Raw genomic sequence first — 24,121 nt, forward strand, 5'->3', positions numbered from 1 at the left:
TTCTACTCTCTATTTCAGTATAATATAGAAGAATTTCAGTGGCCATGGAATACTCTTGCTTTAGAAAATTCAAGGATGTCTACGGCCATACCACCCTGAATGTGCCCGATCTTGTCTGATCTTGGAAACTAAGCAGGGTCGGGCCTAATTAGTACTTGGATGGGAGAAAACTCAAGAAGACTTTGAGGGAGGGTAGAGGGTGGATTTCTCTTCATTTTTACCAGTGTATGATTAAATGTTATAATACCAGAAAAGGAACATGAGGGTGAAGAACATGGGAGTATTGAGAACTTTTCTACACATAATTTAAAATTCTTTTCTATAAAATCATATTAATCCAAAAAAAAGGTCAAAATACAAATCAAATGCCAAGGACTGGGACTAGAATTTTTATGTTTGGAAAAATGTATTTCCTCTTGACTTTTAAGTAACCAATAGGGTAATAATCCTCAGCTTCAATCAAGTTTCTGATATTCCTTGATTAGCAGTTCTGAGGAAGAATCAACATCAAGAAGGGCAGAAAAAAGTATTTTCTTCAAAGTGACAGTGTTTGTGTGTGTGAAGAGTACATAAGTAAGATACATATGTACATATACACAAACTACATATATATCCATATACACATACAACCTTTCTGGCCCTCCCTGTGCTTGTGAAGTTGTTCTAACTTTGGTTAAATTTCAATATTCTATTATTCTCTTCAGGGTCATGTCACTTAAGAAGTCACCAGTGAATATTGTATAGTGGTGAGTAGCTATTTGTTTTTATTGAGAGTAAGTGAAACAGCTGAATTCAAACTGAAAAAAAAATTTGTTAGAGTTATAAAAATGTTTTAAATTACATACTTTGTTAAACTGAAATTAGAAAACCCTCTCCTTTTAGGATTTCAGGATAGAAATCACTCAGAGAAGATTTTGAAGCATATAATCTCTTCTTAAGTTTATGATCTTGAAATCGAAATAAAACTAGAACTTATATTAACTAAAGAAATAGTAAATACAAAAAAGAAAAAAATCAGAAAAATCTAGACAGAATTCAAGGGGCATCACTTAATTCTTTTATAACAAAATCCAAAATGAAATATTTGGGTACCAGTCAAGTGATGCTTCATTCAGTGACTCATTAAAAACAAAGTTCACCATTCACATGTATTTTGAACATTTTTAAAAAGTGAACTTATATCATTGGTCTTAATCATATTTTACTATAGTGGTTGTAAGGTGTTAGGATGGGAAAAATGCTGTTATTTTGAAGTAGTATTGAGGTTTCATCTTTGGGGGATAAAAAAGCAAGAGTTTAAAAAACATGATATAATCTTAGCAATCTATAGTTCTCTTATAATTTTAAGTTGTTCCCTGTTTTTTCTGTTCATATGTTTGCTAAATTTATTCATTCAAGAATGAACTTGGCTATGTATGGGACAAGACAGGCACAAATGAAAATATTGAATCAAGATGAAAAAGAAGGAATTATTCTCAGATTACCCACTTAACCTAGTATACCATATCTGGCTTTTTTATTATCTAATAGCAATTGCAGGGTGAATTTGTTATACAGTCAATTTGATCATAACTAGAAGTGCTAACACTGTCGTGTTACCCAAAACAATATGATAAATTAATAAAAGAGATAATAGTGGAAGATTTTTTAATTCAAGTCCAATACAGTTTCCCTGTAAAACTATAGTTTTGGTTATATCTATATTTACAAGTGTATGAACATTTCATATAAACAAACACTATGCTCACCTGACGTTACAAAAGGTCTTAGGGTACTTCTCCATCTTGTATTTCAACCACCATTGTCAAACCCAAGGAGGGCAAAGGGATTAATGGAAAGATCAAATTTTATGACTATACTAATCTCACTCTTACAAACTGCAACATATGCTAGAATAAGAGAACCAGTTCTACAGGGTTCCACCCGGGACAAGTAAGGTCTAAGAAGAGACTAGGAGATTAAGTTCAAATATTTTTCTGGGATATTTTAGTTTTTTCCCCTCTGAAGCATCTTGGTATGTGTGTGAGGAGTAGTCAAGGCCTAGTTCAAAAAATTTTAAATGCCTTTTTAATTTCAAACATACCTCATCAGAGTATTTCATGCTATTATGAATCTAAAATATTCAAAATTATATTTTGTCAATACCACAGTTAGTGAAATAAAAATTAAGATGTTATTTATAAATGTTCTTACCTTTACATCTTTGACATTCATCCTTGTTCCCTCTTTCCCAACGAAGATATCATCAATGTCCACAAGAATATATCTGTCCAAGGACAGTGTCAGCCTCTTCCCTGACAAGAAGGAGATGGCATCTATGAAGATGAGCTTGTGTAGCCAAAAGTTTAAGTTGTTGCCAAAAAGAACTCGCTGAATTCCATCATGAAGTCCCAGATCTTGAATCACTGTCGCATAGAGTGATTTGCTAGGTGAGGATGAAAGGGATTTTTCTGTCTGTGATTCAGTTAAAAGCACAGGCTGGTAGGTTGAATGATTATATTGGAAAATGGTCCAGTCTTCCCCAGGAAGAGGACCTTTCTCAACCTTGGGGGCTTTGGTAATATGCAGCAAAGGAGACTGAGGGTTGACAAAACAGTCCTTTAGAGCTAGATTATTGAAAAGGTTTAATGGAAAGCCTTTTAATTGTGTACTTGGTAAGCTGTTCTCATTGGCTTTATGAAAACCAATTATACTAACACTGTATTCCACACAGTATTTTTCTAAAAGCTCTCGATTCCATGAGTCCATGCTGACATACTTCAGAATATTTTCATAAATAACTAAAATATATTTCCCTTTGCCATTATCTGTAAGAGGAGGTATATCCCCCTTGCCGGGGGCAATGACCATTTGGTACTGAAATCTGCTAGACTCCAGGATAGCTATGATATCTTGGCCAAGTTGAGAGTATTGGCTCTCCACAAATAGGAGGACAGTAGGATCAGTTTTGGATGTATCAATAGGTTTAACTGTTTTTAGCTCCAGTGACCGATATGGTAGGATTTTGATGTCAGCACATTCTGCTTCTGCAGTTGTTTCAATAAGTGTCATTTCCTGTTTATAGCCAGAGTAGAGGAAATAGGCAGAAATTACAATGCTCACCAAGCAAAAGGTAGCTAAGAGAACAATCAATGTTCGAAAACTTCTCCGAAGCTTCACGATAAGATTCATTTTTTAAAATACTGTTTTGGAAGCTTTTTCTGATTTCTTTTCCTAAAGTGTCATAGTGAATAAAGTATGAGATGGTGCAAATATCACTTCCCGCAAGTTCATGTAACCATTGCAAACCATGTAAAATGTTTGAAGGGATCACAAGTAAGTTAAAGCTGGAAGACAATAGAGCAGATCAAAAGTTGAAGAACAGATTTTGAATATGTCCAATACCAAATATTGATGCAGAATCCTTTAAACATTATCTGAAAAAAAAGGAGAAATGTAATGACTAAGATGCAAATACAGATATAAATATTTATATGATAATGATGTTTATATATTAGAAACATACATATCAAAGAGAATTTTAGCATGTCAATAAGATAAGATATTAATAACTTAAAGTTTACAGTCTAGGTTTTTACTATTAGAGTGAATTTCTTCATGTTCTCAGGAATATAGAATCTTATTTGATCTATATAGAATCTTATCTAATCTATATATATAGACATATATATAAGATTATTGGACTAAATGATTACACTTTATAATATTATGTCATTACTTCTCTTCCATAGTTTTATGTTCTGAAATACATTTTTCTTAGTTGGCAATTTAAATAAAATTCAATCACTGGAAATATGTGTGTTTATGTCTTAGATTTTGGAAAAAAATTAAAATAATCTCAAAAATCCATAATTTGAAGTTCTACAATTTCTTCACACAATTTAATTCTCCATATTATATATATATATATATTTACATATAGAACCATAGATATATATATGGAGAGAGAAAGAGAGAGACTTGAAATTTTGCTTATGAAAGACAGTAAATCAATTTGAAAAATCTTCCTAGTGACTTCATATTTACTTTAAAGGAAAGTTAACTTCCATGTTAGGGTCTTACAATATTGTTATCAAATATAATTCTTTAAGACAATTATTTGCTCTCCAAAAACTTTTCAAGTGTTTCAAAATTTTATTCCCTATAAACAAATTAAATTGTATTTTACTGAAAATAAATGAAATATATCAATAAAAAGTCATTGGTTTGGTTAAAATATATAAATCAATTATACCATATCCTCCAGTTTTCATGTATATCTGAAAATGTTTATAAAGTACATTTTAAAACTAAAAGTTACACAATATATATAATAAATATTGAAAGAAATTTGTAATTTGCCAAAGGAAATTATGCAGTCTTGTATTATGTCTATGACTAGACTTCTCCAAGCTCGTATATTTGATTAAAAAAAACATTTAAGCATACATGGAATTGCCCCATCCCCACCCTTCCAACTCCCATCATTCACAAGAGCAGAAATCTATTTAATCCACATACCTTAGGGGTTTGCTTAATACTTTAAAAATAAATTTAGTAGGAATTTTAAAAGAAACTAAATGTATGACAATTTAATAGTTTGTTAAATCCTTATCTATTCTGACATTAAAGATGTGATTTTTATTTTTGAATACACAAAGGATGAGATGTCAGTTTTGCATATTAGAACAGCTCATCTTAATATGCAATAGTGAAAAAAATTAAAAAGCATATGGAACTAGAATCTGCCAACCAAAAGAATAAATAAAATTTAAATGTGACATTTATTTAACATTAATATGTTCAGAGTTGGAAAAATGATAGATACATATTATTGCCATTGTAGCTATGTGAATTTGAATGTGAGTATGAGTGTGTGTGTGTTTTAACCTAAGGAGTTATCTTTTACATTCAGTCCTCCCACTTATCCTTCCCTAACAAAAATTAAAGAGTAGAAGTGAAGAAGTCTGGAAAATAAAAGGTGGTATACCAAAGATGTTTACTAATGTTCTATGCTTGAGATAGGGGATGGTTTGGCATAGTTTGGGATGTCAAAGTAATGTAGCTTGTGATTTGTCTGACTCTCTTATTGTGAACTAATAGAAAAAAATTATACACACGCACACACATAACATACATATCTTCCCTCTGGCACACAACTCCTAAAACACTTGTAATTTCCTAAGTGATAGGAGCACTAGGAGCATCTTTTGTTTCAATATTTGGTCTTTGACCCTGATTCCTGACACAGAGCTCCTAAAGCCTTTGGAATTTCCTGGGTGATAACAGTATCTTATTTTCTAATGAGGCAATGTTTGGTGGGCTCCTGGTAGTCACTAGAAAGACCAACCCCTGTTTAGAAATTTAAACTTTCAGTCTTGCCCCCATCCTACAAAAAGAAGAGAGGGACCAGAAATTGGGTCAATGATGGATCATGACCAAATGATGAAGCCTTTCTAAAATTCCCAATATTTGGGGGTCTGAAGAGCTTCCAGGTTTGTGAAGACACCCACAAACCAGAAGAGTGATACACAGAGACAGAAACTCTGACACTTCGGACCCCTACTGTACCTTACTTATATTTCTCTTCGTCTGACTGTTCATCTATACTTTTTATCATTCAACAAACTGGTAAATGAAAGTAAATGATTCCAAGTTGTGTGAGCTTTCTAGCAAACAATTGAATCTGAATCGAAAGTGAGGTCATGAGGGTCTTTGATTTGTCTCAAAGTCAGAAAGCAGTTATGGAAAACCTGGGATCTACTACTTGGAATTGGCATCTGAATTGGGTGGGGTCAGTCTCCTGGGACTGAGCCCTTAACTTGTCTGCATTTCTGGGCAGAATCAGAATTGAATTGAATTGTAGGACACCCAGTTTGTGTCACAAAGCATGCATTGCTTGTTTTGGGAAAATCCATATATCTAGAGTCAGAAGTGTTACGAGTGTGTTAGTAGTGTGAGTGTAAAGAAGAAACACAAGAAGAAAAAGTAAGTTTACTATGCACTTAGCTAGTGTTGTGCCACTCACAAAGAAAAAAAAAAGCAAGGCAGCATGTAGGGTAGGAACAACAATTTAAGAACCTTGGAAAGGTCAAATAAAATTGAGATCATTTTTAAAGACACATATTAAATGAGACATATAAAATTAGGGATATTCATTTAAGGATAAAGGTTGAAGACATTAAAATGCTTTTCCAAAAGTCTAAAAAGATGTGCCATGCGTTCTTAAGGAGTCTAATGGTTATACTAAAGTTTTTATTTTAACTTAATCTAATGCATTGTGCAAGATGAATCTGAGACCTGTTAGCAACAAAAGGAGACTCTTGCCTTGTTTTCCCCTTACGCCATGAATTCTTTCTTTATAGAATGAATGGACAAGTATATGGGTGACCGAGTAAACAGCATTTGTGAAGAATTTCTATTTCTTTAATTACCATACCAAGTGTTAATTCAAAGGTTAACACCTTTGATCCCAAGTCTGCTAAATCTGCCTTTCAGATGTCCTAACAAGTTTATTGTTAAACATTTGAAAGGGAGGCATACTCATTATTTTTTTGTGACAATCTCTCCCCCAAAAGTGGGGTTGTAAGTACAGGCTTTGGTGAGGAAAGAAAGGAAGTTTTTAGGTGCTGTCTTCCTTGTTCTTTTTTCTTTTCTTTTCCTTTTCTTCTACCCTTCCAAGTGGGACTCATCACCTCAGTGGTAGTGGAATAAATATTTCTCACAATATTTCACTCTCTTTGAAGATTAGATAACATGAAAAAATTATTATTTATTACATCAATTTTTAAAAATGTTCTTTGACTGATTTTCAAAATGTATTTATAGATTTTTTAAAAAAAATAGTCTGCGAAACCCATTTACCAAACGTTCTCAATCATTGAAAATTTCTAGTAATCTCTGGCAGTAGCAGAGAAATTAGTAAATAAAACAACTGTAGAAACTATGACAGTTTTGCTATTTTTTTGGAAAAAGAAATTCAGAAATAAGCTGGAAGCAAGGAATCACAATGAATGTATGTTTCTTTTTTGAAGGTGGTGTCATTTGCTATACAGATTATCACAGAAGCTCATTAAAATTCAGCTGAAATTGTAAAACAAACAAACAAACCCACAATTGGTAAAAACACAATCACCAGCATTTAATGAGTGGCCACTACTTGACAGTCACTATGCTGCATTTTTTTTTCTGCATTCATCATTTTTTTAGTCATAAAATGAGGAAATGGAGATTTAGAGGATTTAAGAAAGATCTGAGATCACGCTGTGGGTGATTTTTGATACCAGGGTTCTTCTATGTTCCACCATTGCACTGGTGAGAAAAAACTGAGACATGAAACCCAAAACTTAGCAGTTAGCATAATTGAATAATTTAACCCGGATATCAGCAAGTTTTACTCCAATTTTAAAAGTTCAAATACTAAAAGCCAGTAATATCTACCAAAAATGCAGAAAACAATCTAGAGGTGAATTAGATTAGGGCAAAACAAACTGTGTTGTAAGTAGAAATGACCTAAGAATTTTCAATAGTTCAACTTTGACTTTTCATGATACATGGGGCAGAGAGAACGTATTTTATCAGGTATCTCATTTCTACATGCTTCATAAGTTTTCTTTTTGATTTTAGGGATATTATAAAGAACAGCTCATATTTTGTATTAATAAAGCAGTGACTTTTTTATTATTTATTAGAGACAGAGAGAGAGAGAGAGAGAGAAGCAGAGGGAGAAGCAGGCTCCATGCTGGAAGCCTGATGTGGGACTCGATTCAGGGTCTCCAGGATCACGCCCTGGGCTGAAGGTGGCGCTAAACCTCTAAGTCACCAGGGCTGCCAAGCAGTGATTTTTTTAATTAAAAATTGTGTTATATAGACACTTAACCATTTATTCCCCTATATTAATGGTACTTGCACTCTTTATGGAGAATTCCAAAATTTATGAACATCTTTCAAGAGAGATGCATTTTTTCCTGAGATTACTGTTTACCAACACATAAATAGAAATGAAATAGATCAGAATAGAAATATTGATGTACTTCGTGGAATGAGGATAGTAGTACTTTAGGAACGTGTATTTGATAGCTTTGTGTGTGCATGATTTTGTGTTTCTGGATTCACAGTGAAGGTTATTTCTTTTCTGGGTCAGAATCAAATATGCTTGAAAAACATTACTCCAGAAGGAACAGCTAATTCAAATTATTTAACCTGGTTTTAAGAGAATCATAAATATCTCAGAGGCTTTAGCTAAAGATGAATTTATTCTCTTAAGATTCTGAGTGCTTTCTGAAAATATCCATTACTGATTAAACAGAATTTGAGACTAATTGGTTAATATCATATGGTTTGACTGTTGAACCTTCTTTCAGCTTCCAGGGCTCAAAATATTGTGATATTTTCAGTAACAACCATACCTATATATGCAGCTTTTTTTAGATTGAAGGTATAAAGTGATGAGTAATTGTTATATTTAATCAAAATCAAAGTAGTATGCTTAGTTTATGATCTTCTGAAATAATGATCTTACCTACTTTTATACATAACCAGTTGACTATTACTGAGCTTTTATACTTTTCATATTTTCTTGAATTCAATGACATAATATAAATTTATTTTAGGCCCCAAAGTGTGCATTTTTATCATTACAAACTCCCAAAAGTGTCACTTCAAACATAATGATTAAATTACTACCACTGGGATCCCTGGGTGGTGCAGCGGTTTAGCGCCTGCCTTTGGCCCAGGGCGCGCGATCCTGGAGACCCGGGATCGAATCCCACGTCAGGCTCCCAGTGCATGGAGCCTGCTTCTCCCTCTGCCTATGTCTCTGCCTCTCTCTCTCACTGTGTGACTATCATAAATAAAATAAAATAAAATAAAAAATTTAAAAAATAAATAAATAAATTACTAGCACTATATTATATGGTAGCATAATATTATACTAGGCACATACCTCTGAGCTATCCGCTATATTCGTACTTCAAAAGATTATGAAAGCAATTCAATAAATAGAAGAATAAATGTCAATTTCTTTTATCACCACATCCTGGATCGATCCATCTATTGACTATCTATCTATCTATCTATCTATCTATCTATCTATCTATCATCTATCTATCACCTATTTACCATTTTCATAGGTCTTATTCTCTAAAGCAGAAAAACAACATGATTTTTCAAAAAGAAGAGTAGATTTTTATTGAATGAAAAGATCTATTTATCGTGTTTATTAGAAAAACATGAGAACTTTGAGAAGAAGGAAAATACTAACTGGACATCTGTTCTGCTTTGTCGTATAAAACTTGAAGGTATAGTAGCAAAAATGCTATTTATGACCAAGTGGAGAGGTCTAGTAAAGGAATTGTTGCATAGAACTCTTTATTTCTATAGTCAAGATTTCAGCATCAAATTTTACCCTTAACACAATAAATTTTAGGGTAACATAAATTTTACCTTTAACCTTAAAATATATCTCCAGAATCTGTAGTCCAGAATTAAATAGCATTAAACAGCCTAAGAATGCCTGTCTCTGTTCTAAGGGTCCCTAAAATCCAGACGATTCCCTTAAGACTTTGGGATGACTTTGAGATAGATCTGTGACATTTATTTCATTTTTGTGTTCATTTGGGGATAATGTTTACTGGGATATTCAGAATCAAACTAGGACCATTGGAGCCTGGATGGCTCAGTCAGTCAAGTTTCTGAATCTTGAAATTAGCTCAGGTCTTGATCTCAGGGTTGTGAGTTCAAGCCCTGTGTTTTAAGTGTACTTAAAATCAAAATCAAACTAGGACCAACTTGGGTGTCTAAAATTCAGTTGTATTTTGGATATGCTCTTATTTTCTCTCTTAGTGAAGAAGCAAAGGCCTTCATCCAGCATCCATTCAACACATAAAAGTATTAACCTTTATTAAGAGTACACTGTTTTCCAGGTACCTCTGTAAATTCAACTGTAACTCAGATCATCATAAAAATTACCTAAGTTCTTTTATTTTCATCTGTTTTTAATTTCTTCCCTTATTTACTGTTTTCCTTTCATATCCAAAAATCTTTCCTTTTTTCCTTTCTTCTCTTTTCTTTCTCCTATCTTTCTCCTTTTTTCCTTTTCTTTCTTTCTTTCTTCCTTTCCTTTTCCTTTCTTTCATTTCCTTTCCTTTTAAAGTATGCAATTTAACTTCTTTTGCAAATTAGATTTAATATGGAGAGGGTGAGTATCCATCAGTTGATCTATCTAACAATATTTCCATTTTCTCTTTCCATATAAGCAATTTATACCAAAACCACTAAAAGTAACCAAAGAAATATAATATATGGTATGCTTCCTTGTTTAGATATAGTCTTATTAACAATTTTGTCTCAAAAAGAAGCTCTTTTTCTATAAATTGTCTCATCTATAAAGGTGGTGTTAAAAAAGCTTTTAAAAACTGACACTGCCAAGTTTTTTTCTTTACAAAATTTGTGTATATTGTATGTCACAAGCATGAAAAAATTGAAAACGTGGAAAAGTAAAAATTTAAACACTGCTTAACAAAAACTTCTCATGTATTTCTTTCCAGTTCTTTCTCTATATGTAATTTGTTTTTTATGTTAGTTGTGTGTTTGCTTTTATGTGTTTTTATGAGGATGTGATCACAGAAAAATAATTTTATCCTATGATGTAACTTAAAAAACATAACTAGTTTTTAAAAAGAGAAAATGATGAGACCTTTCTTATATCCCTCATTGCTTTTTCATTTCTATTCATAGCCATGTTTTCAGGATTTCAGTAACTTCTAAGCCTGATAGCTTCACTATCATATGATAGATATAGATAGTAGATATCATATATCTACTTTACAAAGAAAATAGAAAGTGAGGATTGAACAAACTGCACAACACCCTGGGAGCCAAGCTGACTCCCATCAATGTTTCCCAAACCTAAGGAATTCTCACCTTATTTATTTGCCTCCTGATGAATGGAAGTGTGTGTGTGTGTGTGTGTGTGTGTGTGTGTGTGTTTATAAAGACAATCCTTTTTCCCCTACCTCTTTTCTAGAACTTCAAACTTTTTTCTGAGGACTTAGTTAAATCTGGGAATAACCATTTGTTAGTAATGACTATAAACAACATCTACATATGTTTTGTTTGGTACTTAAAATATTTTGATATTTAAATGGCTTTAGTCTCCACCATTTGCTTGCTAGTCTTAGTCTATCTGCTTGGCCCTGTATTTATTTTAGTTTGAGACTCCAGGTATAATTTTCTTAAACAGTTTAACATACATCCATCTTCATAAAATTTCTTATCACAGCTACAGTCACCCCAACCCAAGCAACTGCCTTAATATTTCTCTTTACCTTTATAGTCAAGCTTTTTGAAAGAGATTCTCTTGAAAAATTCTTTTATCTTGTCATTCCCACACTTTACATGTTGAACAATTTGCAGTTCTGGATTGACCAGTATTGTCTCTGCTGTTGCTAAGTCTGATCAGCTCTTATTCATTTTAGGAAATATAAGTTAGATAAAATCATTTCAAGAAAAATCACTTCTGATCTTGCAAAAGCTAATTTAGATGGGTATATCTCCATAGTGCTCTCCTAGTACAGCTTCTGTCACAGGGTATTTCAATCTAATTATCAATGAATTTCCATTAAGTCAGGGATTGTGATTTATTCAGAATGGAATCTAGACCACTTTGTAGACCACCCTGTATACCACATACTCAAGACAAAAATATTCAATGACACTTGTTAAGAGGTAAGGTCAAATTTATACAGGGCTATTGTGATAGGTATAAGGATGACTGCAATGGGGGTTTTATAGTGGGGTAAAGAAATTGGGCTCAACTCAATGCAGCATGGGTAAGATGGCATTTATAGCCAAGGAACAAGGTGGAGGTCAGCAGATAGGAAATTAAGAGAAAATATCAAGGGTTAGGGGAGTTCTGGCTAAACTTACCTAAAAGGATTCTTATTTAAGGTAGGCCAGGGTATTCAGACATCATCTGGAGGATAGTGGAGGATAAGAAATCTGAATATCAAAGGTGATCAGATATTGAAGATGGGAGGTTTTGATAAAATTGACTTAGCAGGGTTCTTGGTAAAACTAAAGGAAGTGCATAGACCATCTCTTTCTTATATCTTTCTATATCATTTGAATTTTCTATAAGAACAATGTATTATGTTAAAAAATGGACTATCTTTATAAAAATATTTACAAAACATATAAGTAGAAAATTTTAAAAGGGAGTGAGTTTATTAACATTAAGGTTACTTCAACTCTAAAATTTATTAATCTGGTAAATAATAAGCTTTCTCTGTTTGTGCTGGTCCCTGGTAATATTTTTCTTCTAAATAACAGAAGTGTATATTCTCCATATATTTTTTATTATAATTTTAAATTTTTATTTAACTGATTTGTGTTTCTTCCCAAGATGACTGTTGGTCAATTTTCAATAGTCTAGTCTGTATACTAAGTTTATCTTTTCACACTAAGCTCCTCCCTCTACCCTAAATTACAGACATAGTAAAATTTTAATAATCATAACTCAGTTTAATTGATATTCCATATTTTGTAATAGTTCTTTAGGAAGTTAAATTGATATTCCAGATTTTCAGTTCTATTGGATCTCAGAATTCAAGTCTAAGGTTTTGAAAATTGGAAAATCACTTACAACCAAATTGTCCTCAAATTCACTTATAACTAGAATATTATAATGCATCAATTGTTTCTGATAAGTCCAAATTTGAATATTTCTTTAAAAATGCAAAATTCATATTTATCTGTTACTAAAAGGAAAATAAAATACTCAGAGTAAAAAGAATGGCAGGATCCTCAAAGTCAAAAGTTTCATCTACCCCTGAGATAGGCCCTGCCATCTCTGTTCAACTTAAATCTTCAGGGAGTGGCAAGCACACTTCCAACCATTTGCCTAGGTTGATTTGCAGAATTTGTTCAAGACCCTAGTGCATATAGAGCACTGGGATTTAGGAAGCTGCGGTTCTGCATGTACAAAACTGTTTTCCACGGTGGGTGCCTATAGCAGTGGCCTTGCTGAGACACATTCAGTGATTTCTGGGTAAGGAGACTGGTGACAGGCCAGAAAGCCAAGATGAACCTACCAATTGGCAATCACAGATGAGCCCTTGAAAGGCACAGTAAAACTGAAGACACTGAGATGAATGTGTGACAAGAGGAAAAGCCAATAATATGTGGGCTATTGTTACCATTGACCTCCATTTGTACCCACACGCAGTGGTGGTCTGGAGACATTTCGATTATGTTAATATTGGCATATTGTCCCTCAGGATATATTTTGCCTCAGTTTATCATTTTGTGACTACAATGATAAATATCTTGCTCTTTCAACTTCAATCATTAACTTTATACTTATATTATTTTCTAGAAGACTTTTTCTTGTGAACTTTTCACTCAATCCTTGATCTTGCATTTCAGAGAACAGAAAAAAGATTTTTCACTAGGCACAGAGTCTGGCTATAAAGAGCTTATAAAGTCACCTCTGCCAATAAAGTATTATAACTATCTTATCTTTCCTAAAGCTTTAAAATGCTCACCCAAAACCATGATAAGAATAATGTAATTAAAATCACCGAAAAAGGGGATCCCTGGGTGGCTCAGAGGTTTAGCACCTGTCTTTGGCCCAGGGCATGATCCTGGAGTCTCAGGATTGAGTCCCACATGGGGTTCCCGGCAGGGAGCCTGCTTCTCCCTCTCTCTCTCTCTCTGTCTATCACGAATAAATAAATAATTAAATCTTTAAAAAAAATCACCAAAAAAGTAATATATTAAAAAGAAATAATTTATTCTCAACTCAGCCAATATTTTTTATAATACAGGCAACACAAATGAAGTAATAAATCATATTTGACATTTGCTTTCTAGGATTCAAAGTGTTAACCTTTATAAGGCTATATCACATTTATTTGAAAAGAGAAACTAAATTATTTTTTTTAATGCACTATTTCTGTATTTCTAAACAATCCTTTGCTCGCCTAGCTTTTTCAACACTAGAGGGCGATATTTTCTTGCTTTTATTACAAAACTAGACAGCACTTCCTCTCTTTGACGGGTTACCAAAAAACAGAAAGTGATAACTAGATTAGTACAGAGCTCAGAGACAACTTTGCTCTCAGAATAAATACCCTACTGTTGACTTCAGAGAAATATCAGTGATTATTAATATTAAAACATCAAATATGTCACAATTCTATCTCAAATCCATTTAATCAATTCTTTCTCAGATTTGCATTAAACAAACAATATTATATTGCTTGTAAGATTCTGTTTCTAAATTCTTATTTTTTAAATTGAAATCTTCTTTTTTTTCTTCTTCTTTTTCTTCTTCTTTTTCTTTCTTCTCCTTCTTCTTCTTCTTCTTCTTCTTCTTCTTCTTCTTCTTCTTCTTCTTCTTCTTCTTCTTCTTTTTGCTATGCCCAAGAAAGGGATGAATGAAATATCACTTCTGCTTAATATCTTGCTAATTTTGGTGAACTTTTAAGATCTAAATCTTTTGTAAGGAAATAGAAGAATAATATCTGTAATTCAAAGGTGTATAAAGCAAGCTTTTCCATTTAGTGTCTCCAAATTACCATATTCTCTAAAATATATTTTATTTATTAAGAAAATACAATAATATGTTTTTTGCAGGGAGGGTGAAATAGAGTTTCACATTTTTCTATTATGCAAACATATTTGCACATTAATTTCATTTGCCTCAAAACGTGATTTCTAAAAATTTGAATCTACTTAAATGATGAACTCTTTCTAATATCTTAAGAGTAAAGAAATAACCTAAAATGATTAATGAATAAACTTCTATATAAAAGAGAAAACTGTACACCGTGATTTAGGTTGTATCCCAATTTACTCTAGCTTCTCAGTTCTGATATGAAATTGTAAAACATAAGAACACTATTCAAAAAATTTTAAGTTGTGGTTATAATTTCTGTTTAGAATGGAATTATGACATATTTGTAAAGAAGGATTTCTAGACAGTAACTTCTACTGCTCACTGTTACATCTTAGTATTGTAGCATTATGCACTTCCATTATAATTTATCATTTACCTAAGAACCTGTAAAAATACCTTCTTATATGTAGCTGCTTTGCAGATGATTTCAAAGATCATTAGGAGGTTGTACATGCAATGAAATATCCTCAAATTAATCAACCTGAGTACTATGTACAAATGTATAACAAAATTTATTTCCATTCATATTTTGAGTTTTTTCTCCAAAGTTGATTTCCCTAAATTAGTCATTAAAAATTTGTTAAAGAAAAGCACTTTGGGATGCCTGGGTGGCTCAGCAGTTGAGCATCTGCCTTCAGCTCAGGGAGTGGTCCTGGAGTCCCGGAATCAAGTCCCACATCAGGCTCCCTGCATGGAGACTGCTTCTCCCTCTGCCTATGCCTATGTCTCTGCCTCTCTCTCTCTGTATATCTCATGGATAAATAAATAAAATCTTAAAAAAAAAAACTTCTTAAAAAAAAGAAAAAAGCACTTTTAGGAACTAAGGAATCATGTTCTCTCTCTCTCTCTCGTGTGCGCTCTCTCTCTCTCTGTATATATATATATATATATATATATCACAGAATATATTATAGATGGGTACTGAGTAAGATGGTAATGTGTTGCAAACTGTTACTGGAATGCAAACATCAAGGTGATTGAAAATGCACTCCAAAAATAGTTCTTAATTAGATTTAGTCACATCGTTCTGCTTATGTTATGATTATATATATATTTATGTGTGTGTTTATATATATTTTATATTATTATTCTATTATATATATATATCCCCCCAAATCATTATGGTCCATTTTGAAAAAGTGGCTATAACCAAATATTGCACAATCTTCATTGTCAATATTGAAATGTGGGCAGTTCTTCAAGAGACACTGCTACTGATGCCTTTGGAACACCGTTGTGAATGAAAACAGCCTAACCTAAAGGGAATCATCTCTGGACCTGTTTCTTCACCTCATTAGCTTCTTATTCAGAGTCTGCTAAGGACATGTCCATTGGTTCCCAGAGAGGCTAGGAAATAATTAGGTGTTATGTAAAGTTTAAAGAAACTCATAAGGTCATGAATTTCTCAAACACAGGAAGAATGTTCAAATTGTGAACAGTGAAGATAGAAGAATTTATAGAAATGTGAGTTAATCTAAATGGCTTTTAGAATATAAACTAGTTATAATAAAGATGGATAGATGATTAGTGAGGATAAAGAAGTCCTAAATGACATGATACACAAACTTGGCCTAAAAGACATACTTAAAGCATGATATTCAATAGCTGTAGAATATGTATTAAGCTTGGAAATATTTACAAAATTTTATCATATTGAGCTCCAAAGCAAGTCTCAACAAATTTCAAAGGATTAAAAGTGATAGAGAGATGTACTATAACCTAGTACATGTTTAGAGAAATTTAGAATTTAAGAAGTATATACTTGAAAAGAGAAAAATATGAAAATTACTAAGATAATAAGGTAAGCATTCCTTTCAGGAAGCTAGAAAATAAAAAAATAATAACAAAATGATAGAAGAAAAGACATAACAAACATCAGCAGAAAGTAATCAGATAAAAATGACAGTAAAGAGAAAAATGAAGCCAAAGCTGGTTCTTTTAAAAAGGCTAATAAATTTGACAAACCTCTGCTGACATTAAGGTAAAAAGAGATAAATCACACATAAGTGATAGGAATAAGAGAAGATACTACATTTGCTTAACCATTAAAAATATATAAGAAAATTACTGATGAATTTATAAGAAAATATTTTAATTTTAAATGAATTTAAGTAAATATTTTTAAAAGGTACTTTATAAAATCCATTTTAAAGAAGCCTCCTTCCACAATGGAATATTACTCCTCCAATAAAAAAAAAATGAAATCTTGCCATTTGCAATGATGTGGGTAGAGCTAGACAGTGAAATAAGTCAGTCAGAGAAAGACAAATACCATATGATTTCACTCATATGTGGAATTTAAGAAACAAAACAAATGAACATGCAGTGGGAGGAAAGAGGCAAACCGAGAAACAGACTGTAAGCTACAGAGAACAATCTAATGGTTACCAGAGGGGAGGTGGTTGGGGATTGTTTAAATAGGTGATGGGAATTAAGGAGAGCACTTAGGATGAGCACTGGGTATAGTACGTAAGGGTTGAATCACTAAATTCTATACATGAGATTAACATTACACTGTAAATTAAGTAATTGGGGAAAAAAACCTGAAAAAAATAAATAAGAGAAGCCTCGAAATGAATAAAACAAAATGCAAGAATGTGAATAAACAGTCAAAAAATTTCCACAAAGAGGGATCCCTGGGTGGCGCAGCAGTTTAGTGCCTGCCTTTGGCCCAGGGCGCATCCTGGAGACCCGGGATCGAATCCCACGTCGGGCTCCCAGTGCATGGAGCCTGCTTCTCCCTCTGCCTGTGTCTCTGCCTCTCTCTCTCTCTCTCTCTCTCTCTCTCTCTGTGACTATCATAAATAAATAAAAATTAAAAAAAAAAAACAACTTTAAAAAAAAAAATTTCCATAAAGAAAAACTCCAGTCACTGATTCCTTTGCCAGAAGGTCCTACAAAGCTTCAAGGAATAAATAATTCCAATCTTTTGTTAAGATAAATGACAAAAAGAGTAATGCCTGTTAGTCTATAAAAAAAGAATGAAATAGCCTGGCAAAGTTGATAGTAGCTCCTATAGGTTGACTTGTGTCCCCCTAAAACTAGTATGTTGAAGGTTCAGCCTCTAAAGCTCAGAATGTAAACTTATTTGGAAATAAAGTTATTGTGGATACAATTATTTAAGGTAAAGTAATACTGGAGTTATTGTGGGTATAATTAGTTTAAGATAAGGTAATACTGGAATTACGGATATAATTAGTTAAGGTAATGTAATACTAGAGTCGAATCCTAAGCCAATACGATTGGTATCCTTACAAAAAGGGGAAATTCAATACAGGCATGGGCACAGGGAGAATGACATGTGAAGACTGCAGCGATGCTGTCCAAAGCTGAAGAACTGCCAGAAGTCAGGAGAGAGGCCTGGAACACATTCTTCTCCAGTGCCTTCAGAAAGAACATGGTTCAGCAGACATCTTGATCTCAGACGTCTAGTCTCCACGACTGTGAGACAATAAATTTCTGTTGTTTAAGAACAGTTTGTGGAACACTGTTATGGCAAAGTAATATAATATAGTAGTTGTAAAGTGCAATGTTAATTAGATAGAGTGCTTCCAAAATTATGGCAGTGACAGTTAACTGTCCACCAGAAAGCTGCCTTTCTTTGAATGCCCCCCACCCCATTCAATTCTTTTATTTAAAAAGATTTTATTTATTTCAAAGACAGAGAATTGAGCATGAGCAGGGGGTGGGTGTGGGGCAGAGGGAGAACCAGACTTCCTGCTGAGCAGGACCCTGAAATGATGACCTGAGCCAAAGGCGCAGACTTTAACCAACTGAGCCACTCAGGCGCCTCTCCCAGCCCCCATCCAACTCTTAAAGCCTGATTATTGCTATCAATGTTGGGCTTTTCAGGACTGAACTCATCATTCTGGGACCCTCACAACTTCTCTAATTATGCCATTTATTCTTGGCCATGTCAGTCACCATGAGACAGGACTCACAGGGTTTTCCTTATCCATTTAGAAATACTCCTGTGATCCCATTCACCATATTCTTGACCTCTTGAAACCTTTCATTGTGCTAATCAGAATATACGGTCAATTATCAGCAAAATTATTTCCCTATAGTGAAACTCTTCTCTGAAAGTCTTCTTCATCTTCTAGCTCTAACTAAAACCTGGCTCTCCCCTGAGGACCTTCATGCCCTCTGGTGATAGTTATGTTTTTACATACAGTTCTACTATTGGGTCAGGAGGTTGGTTAGATGCCATGTTTGTTCGTTATTGTCACTTTTAGATTATTCTCTTTTCCTACTCTCTAAAAACCTCCAACTTTTCATCTTATTGGACCATACCACTCTAACTCTTTTTTTTTTTTAAGATTTTATTTATTTATTCATGAGAGACAGAGAGCTATAGAGGCAGAGACATAGGCAGAGGGAGAAGCAGGATCCCCATGGGGAGCCCAATGTGGGACTCGATCCTGGACTCCCGGATTACACCCTGAGCCAAAGGCAGATGCTCAACCACTGAGCCACCCAGGTGTCCCTCATTTCATATATTCTCAAACTTTTTTATCCTTTCTTATTTTATTTTATTTTTTTCCCTTATTTTATGATGCACATTTATCTAAACAACACTGGCTAAATCCCACAATTCACCAAATCTGTGCCTGCAACTCTGAAAATTAATAGAATATTACCAAACTGACTATTCTTCTCTTAAATTCATAATCAGTGGCTTCATGTGGGTCTCTAATGCTGCTGGCAATTATGCTATATTTTCTTAGTTGCTTAAATATCTCTTCTTCTACATGACTACTATGTCCCCCTTTCCCCTCTTCAAACTTCCAACACTTCTTTCCTTTCCCTCACTCTCAACTGATCTTGTTTTCTATTTCACAGAGAACACAATAGCAAGCATAAACGAATTTCTGTAAGTTCTTGGTACTACACTTACTTACTCATTTGAGTAGATGTTCTCTACTGGATGAGTTGTCCATTCTACCTAATGACAACCATCAACTTGTGCACTGTTTTCCGGGCTTTATCACCAACCCCGTAAAACATCGCTTCAGTAATATTTTTATCTGTGTCATGTGACCACAATGTTTTTCTTGTCTATGGAATATTTATGACAGTATATATAAACATTCTATTATTTCTCTCATGATTTACTCTATAAGTTATTTTTCCATTTCTTCCCTCTTGAAAGCTAATATGCATAAAATGACATGCTCTTTTTTTCTCCACCTAGGATCTACACAATAAATTCCATGTTGAGAGATCCAATTTTCAATTCTCACTGTCCATCTTAATTTACCTATTAGCAGAATATTGCATCACTAATTATCCCCTCATTCACACAGAAACTATCTTTACCCAACTTCCAGGAAATCATGGATTTTTGTTTTTCTATGACTTCTTAGTTACATGTGCAGGGTCCTTCCCATCTCCCCATCCTCCAAATGTGGAGTTCCCCAGGGTTTAGTTCTTGGAATTAATTTTTTGTTTTGATTTACTTCTTTGGTGACCTCACACTGTCTCATGGTTTTAAAATCTATAAGCTGACTCCAAAATCTACATCTCCAGTTAAATCTTTCACTTGCTTCTATTTCTATATTCAACCACCTCTTTTGTATTTCCACTTGGTAATCTAATGGACATTTCAAATGTAAAGGAGACCAAATCTGATTACCTGTTATTTTCTTTAACCCCAAACTGATTCCTCTCATAGGTCCTCCAGCTCAATAAATGATAGCTCCATTATTTTTATCTGCTGAAGGACACACAAACACACACACACACAACTCCCCTTGAGGTTAGTCATTGACTTCTCTCTTTGTTTCCCGCCAGATGTATTAGACATTCAATCTGTTGGCTTTACCTATAAAATACATATAGAATCTGAACACATGTTAACATCTTCTCAGCTATTACCATAGTCCAAAATAGCATTATATATCCACTGGATTACTAAAATATCTTCCTAATTGATTTCTGCCTCTGCCATTTCCCCAAATCATTATTTTTAATGCATTGGCCAGAGGAATCACTTTATAATGCATATCAGGCTAGGTCTCTTCCAAGATCAACTCCTCACCCCCATAGTGGTTCCTTCATTTTAGTAATTAAGAGCCAAATTTACAGAATATTCTACACAACTCTACTTAATCTTCCATTTATCTTTCACTTAATTCTCTATAATCCCACGGGCCTTCTCAATGTTCTCTGAACATGCTGTGTTCTTCAGATAGCAATCTTGGTACTTCTGCACTTGCTGTTTCCTCTGCTTTAAATACTTGTCCCCCAAATATAAACATAGCATATACTATCATATCTTTAAGTCTCACTTAAATGTAATAGTTTCAGTGTATCTGCTTCTAATCTCTCAGTGCAGGATTGCAAGCTCTCTCCCGGCACCTCCTTGTTTTTATTTATTTTTATTTTTATTTTTTTATTTTATTTTTTTAAAGATTTTATTTATTTATTCATGAGAATACACAGAGAGGAGAGAGAGAGGCAGAGACACAGGCAGAGGGAGAAGCAGGCTCCATGCAGGGAGCCCGACGTGGGACTCGATCCCAGGTCTCCAGGATCAGGCCCTGGGCTGAAGGCGGCACTAAACCGCTGAGCCACCAGGGCTGCTCAGCCTCCTTGTTTTTATTTTGTGTGTGTGTGTGTGTGTGTGTGTGTGTGTGATTTTAAAAATCTATTATACTATTAACAATGTTAGTATAGAATATTACTTTTTTGTCTATCATTTTCTTTAGAATTTAGCATTTGAATCAGAGATTTGATTCTGTTTTGCTCCTTTCTATTCTCAGTGTCTATATCCCATTTTTAAAAGAGAGTGGCAGGAAACTCAATTGAGAAGACAGGTACCAGGAAATAAAAAGGCCTCATTCAAAACGATAAGGATTTTTCAATTGCCTTAAATATTGGACAACTATTGAAATACTTTAATTTGGAGAATGACATGGTAAATGCTGTCTTTTAGTAAGTTTTGCTTTGTTTTGTTTTGAGGGAGTAAGAGGACAGGTTAGAGCCATGAGACAGAAGATCTTTATTTATTTACAATAGGGGACTCCAACAGTGGCTCCGTCCGTTAAGCATCTGACTCTTAATTTCAGCTCAGGTCATGATCTCAGGGTCAAGAGATCCAGTTTCTAGTCAGGCTGCCTGCTCAGTGAAGAGTCCGCTTGAGATTCTTTCTCCCTCTGCCAACCCCTCCCCTGATGGCATGCGTTCTCTCTCATTCTCTGCCAAATAAATAAATAAGCCTTCTAAAAAGAAAAAAATATTACAATAATTCCAATAAAGACTTAAGAAAATACAAACAGAGATTTAAAAATAGGAAGCAAAGTTCAGAGCAAGATTCAGAATAGCCAATACAATACTGAAGGAGAAGAAAAGAGGACTGACAACAAATTTCAAATTTTACTATTAAGCTACAGAAATCAAGACAGTGTGGTACTGGCAAAAGAATACACAAATAGATCAATAGAACAGAATGGAGAGCTCAGAAATAAATCCAACAAAGATAGTCAACTGATTTTTGACAAAGGAGCAAAGTCAATTTAATAGAGAAAGGATAGTTTTTCAACAAATGGTACTAAAACAACTGTACATAAACACACACACACACAAAGAATCTATATACAGACCTTATCCACTTCTCAAAAATTAACAAAAAATGAATCATAAATGTAAAATAAGCAAAACTATAAAACTCCTAAAAGATAGCAGGAGAAAAACTAGATGATCTTGAATTCGGTAATGACTTTTTAAATACCACAAAGGCATAATCCAAGAAAGAAAGGATTGATAAACTATACTTCAGTTAAGTAAAAATTTAAAAACTTCTCTGTGAAAGAAACTGTTAAGAGAATAAAAAAGACAGGCTAAGCACTGGAATAAAACAGGCATATCTGATAAGGGACTGCTATTCAAAATATATATTGAATACTTGAAACTCAACAATAAGAAAATGAATAACCTAAAAAAGTGAGTCCAAGACCTGAACAGATACCTCCTGAAAGAAAATGCACAGATGACAAATAAGTAGTAAAAACATGATGCTCATCATATGTCATTAGGGAATTACAAATTAAAATAACAATATGGCTATCACTAGTGATTAGACTACCTAAAATCCAAAACAGTGAAAATACCAAATGCTGGGAAGGATGTAGAACAAAAGGAAGTCTTATTAATTGCTGGCGGTAATGCAAAATGGCATAGCTACTTTGTAAGGTACTTCGACAGTTTCATACAAAGCTAAACATAGTTTTATACAATCCTGCAATTGAGCTCTTTGTTATTTGCCCAAGAATTGAAACCTTATGTCCACACAAACACCTAAAAAGAGCTATTTATGGAAGCTTTATTCATAATTGCCAAACTTGGAAGCTATCAAGATGTCCTTTAGTAGGTAAATGGATAAACAAACTTTGGTACCTCTGTAAAATAGAATATTATTTAGGGCTAAAAAGATAAGAACTATCAAGCCACAGAAATACATGAAGGAATCAAACCAAATGAAAGCAGCCAATCTGAAAAGATTGCATGCTGTATAATTCCAATTATATAATATCTGGAAAGGCATAACTACAGAGTTAGTAAAAAAGACCAGTAGCTGTCAGGGGTATGGGAGGAGAAGAGAGGGATGAATAGATGGAGTATAGAGGATCTTAGGGCAGTAGAACTATTTTGACTGTAACCATGGATACATTCATTATACATTTGTCAAACTCCAGAAAATATATATCACCAAGAGTAAACCTTAATGTAAACTATGGACTTTGAGTGATAACAAAGTGTCAATGTAGGTTCATCAATTGTTGATGCATGTTGGTGGTGGAGGAGGCTAGCATGTGTATCTGTGATGTGTGTGTGTGTGAATACCTAAAATGCTCTAAAGAGTAAAGTTAATTTTTTTAAGCAAAAGCAGTTTCATAATGTTTATATATAGCTTTTCAGGTCTTATAATTTTGCAGCCCTCTGTGGGTAGCTTTGTTGGAACCATTTAATAAGTACAAAACAAGAGCCACAGTAATTTATTTTAAAGGAATTCTGTTATTTACCCACATTTTCTAAACAACATTAAAGAGTTCCAATTCATAAAACAAAACAGAACTTTTAAAATGTTTGTTTCTTTAATCTCCATTTCCCCTGTACCCCCAAGCTACTCTGGAAATTCTCACATGACAAAATTTTATTTCTGCCACCTGCTTCACTTTTTTTTTCTCCCTCCTCTCTTATCCCTTCTCTCTAAGACCTTATTATATTATCAATTAACATACTATATGTTGGCAAATCAAACTCCAATAAAAAATATACCAAAAAAATTAAAAATATATATTATTAATTAACCTCACACCTGAAAAGCAAGATATCCTTTTCTTTAGGAAGGGGAAAAATAAATAGTTTTATACTGTTTGTTAGAGGGACAAAGTTGTGAATACTCTCATATGAATTATTTTTATCCTGTCACATAAGAATTAGAAGTGTCATGACTTGGTG

At 33.6% G+C, this 24,121-nt stretch overlaps 1 protein-coding gene across 1 annotated transcript in view; it reads right to left on the reverse strand.

The window, feature by feature from the left end:
* LOC112671696 (bifunctional heparan sulfate N-deacetylase/N-sulfotransferase 4) overlaps positions 1-24,121 on the reverse strand; it is a 284,811-nt gene that overhangs the window by 248,389 nt on the left and 12,301 nt on the right. The window contains exon 2 of the mRNA XM_025465993.3: positions 2,194-3,416. Within this exon, the coding sequence (XP_025321778.1) occupies positions 2,194-3,171 (978 nt within the window). The 5' untranslated portion in view covers positions 3,172-3,416. The remainder of the gene's footprint in view (positions 1-2,193; positions 3,417-24,121) is intronic.

Source organism: Canis lupus, chromosome 32 (assembly GCF_003254725.2).
Source record: "Canis lupus dingo isolate Sandy chromosome 32, ASM325472v2, whole genome shotgun sequence".
Classification (NCBI taxonomy): domain Eukaryota; kingdom Metazoa; phylum Chordata; class Mammalia; order Carnivora; family Canidae; genus Canis; species Canis lupus.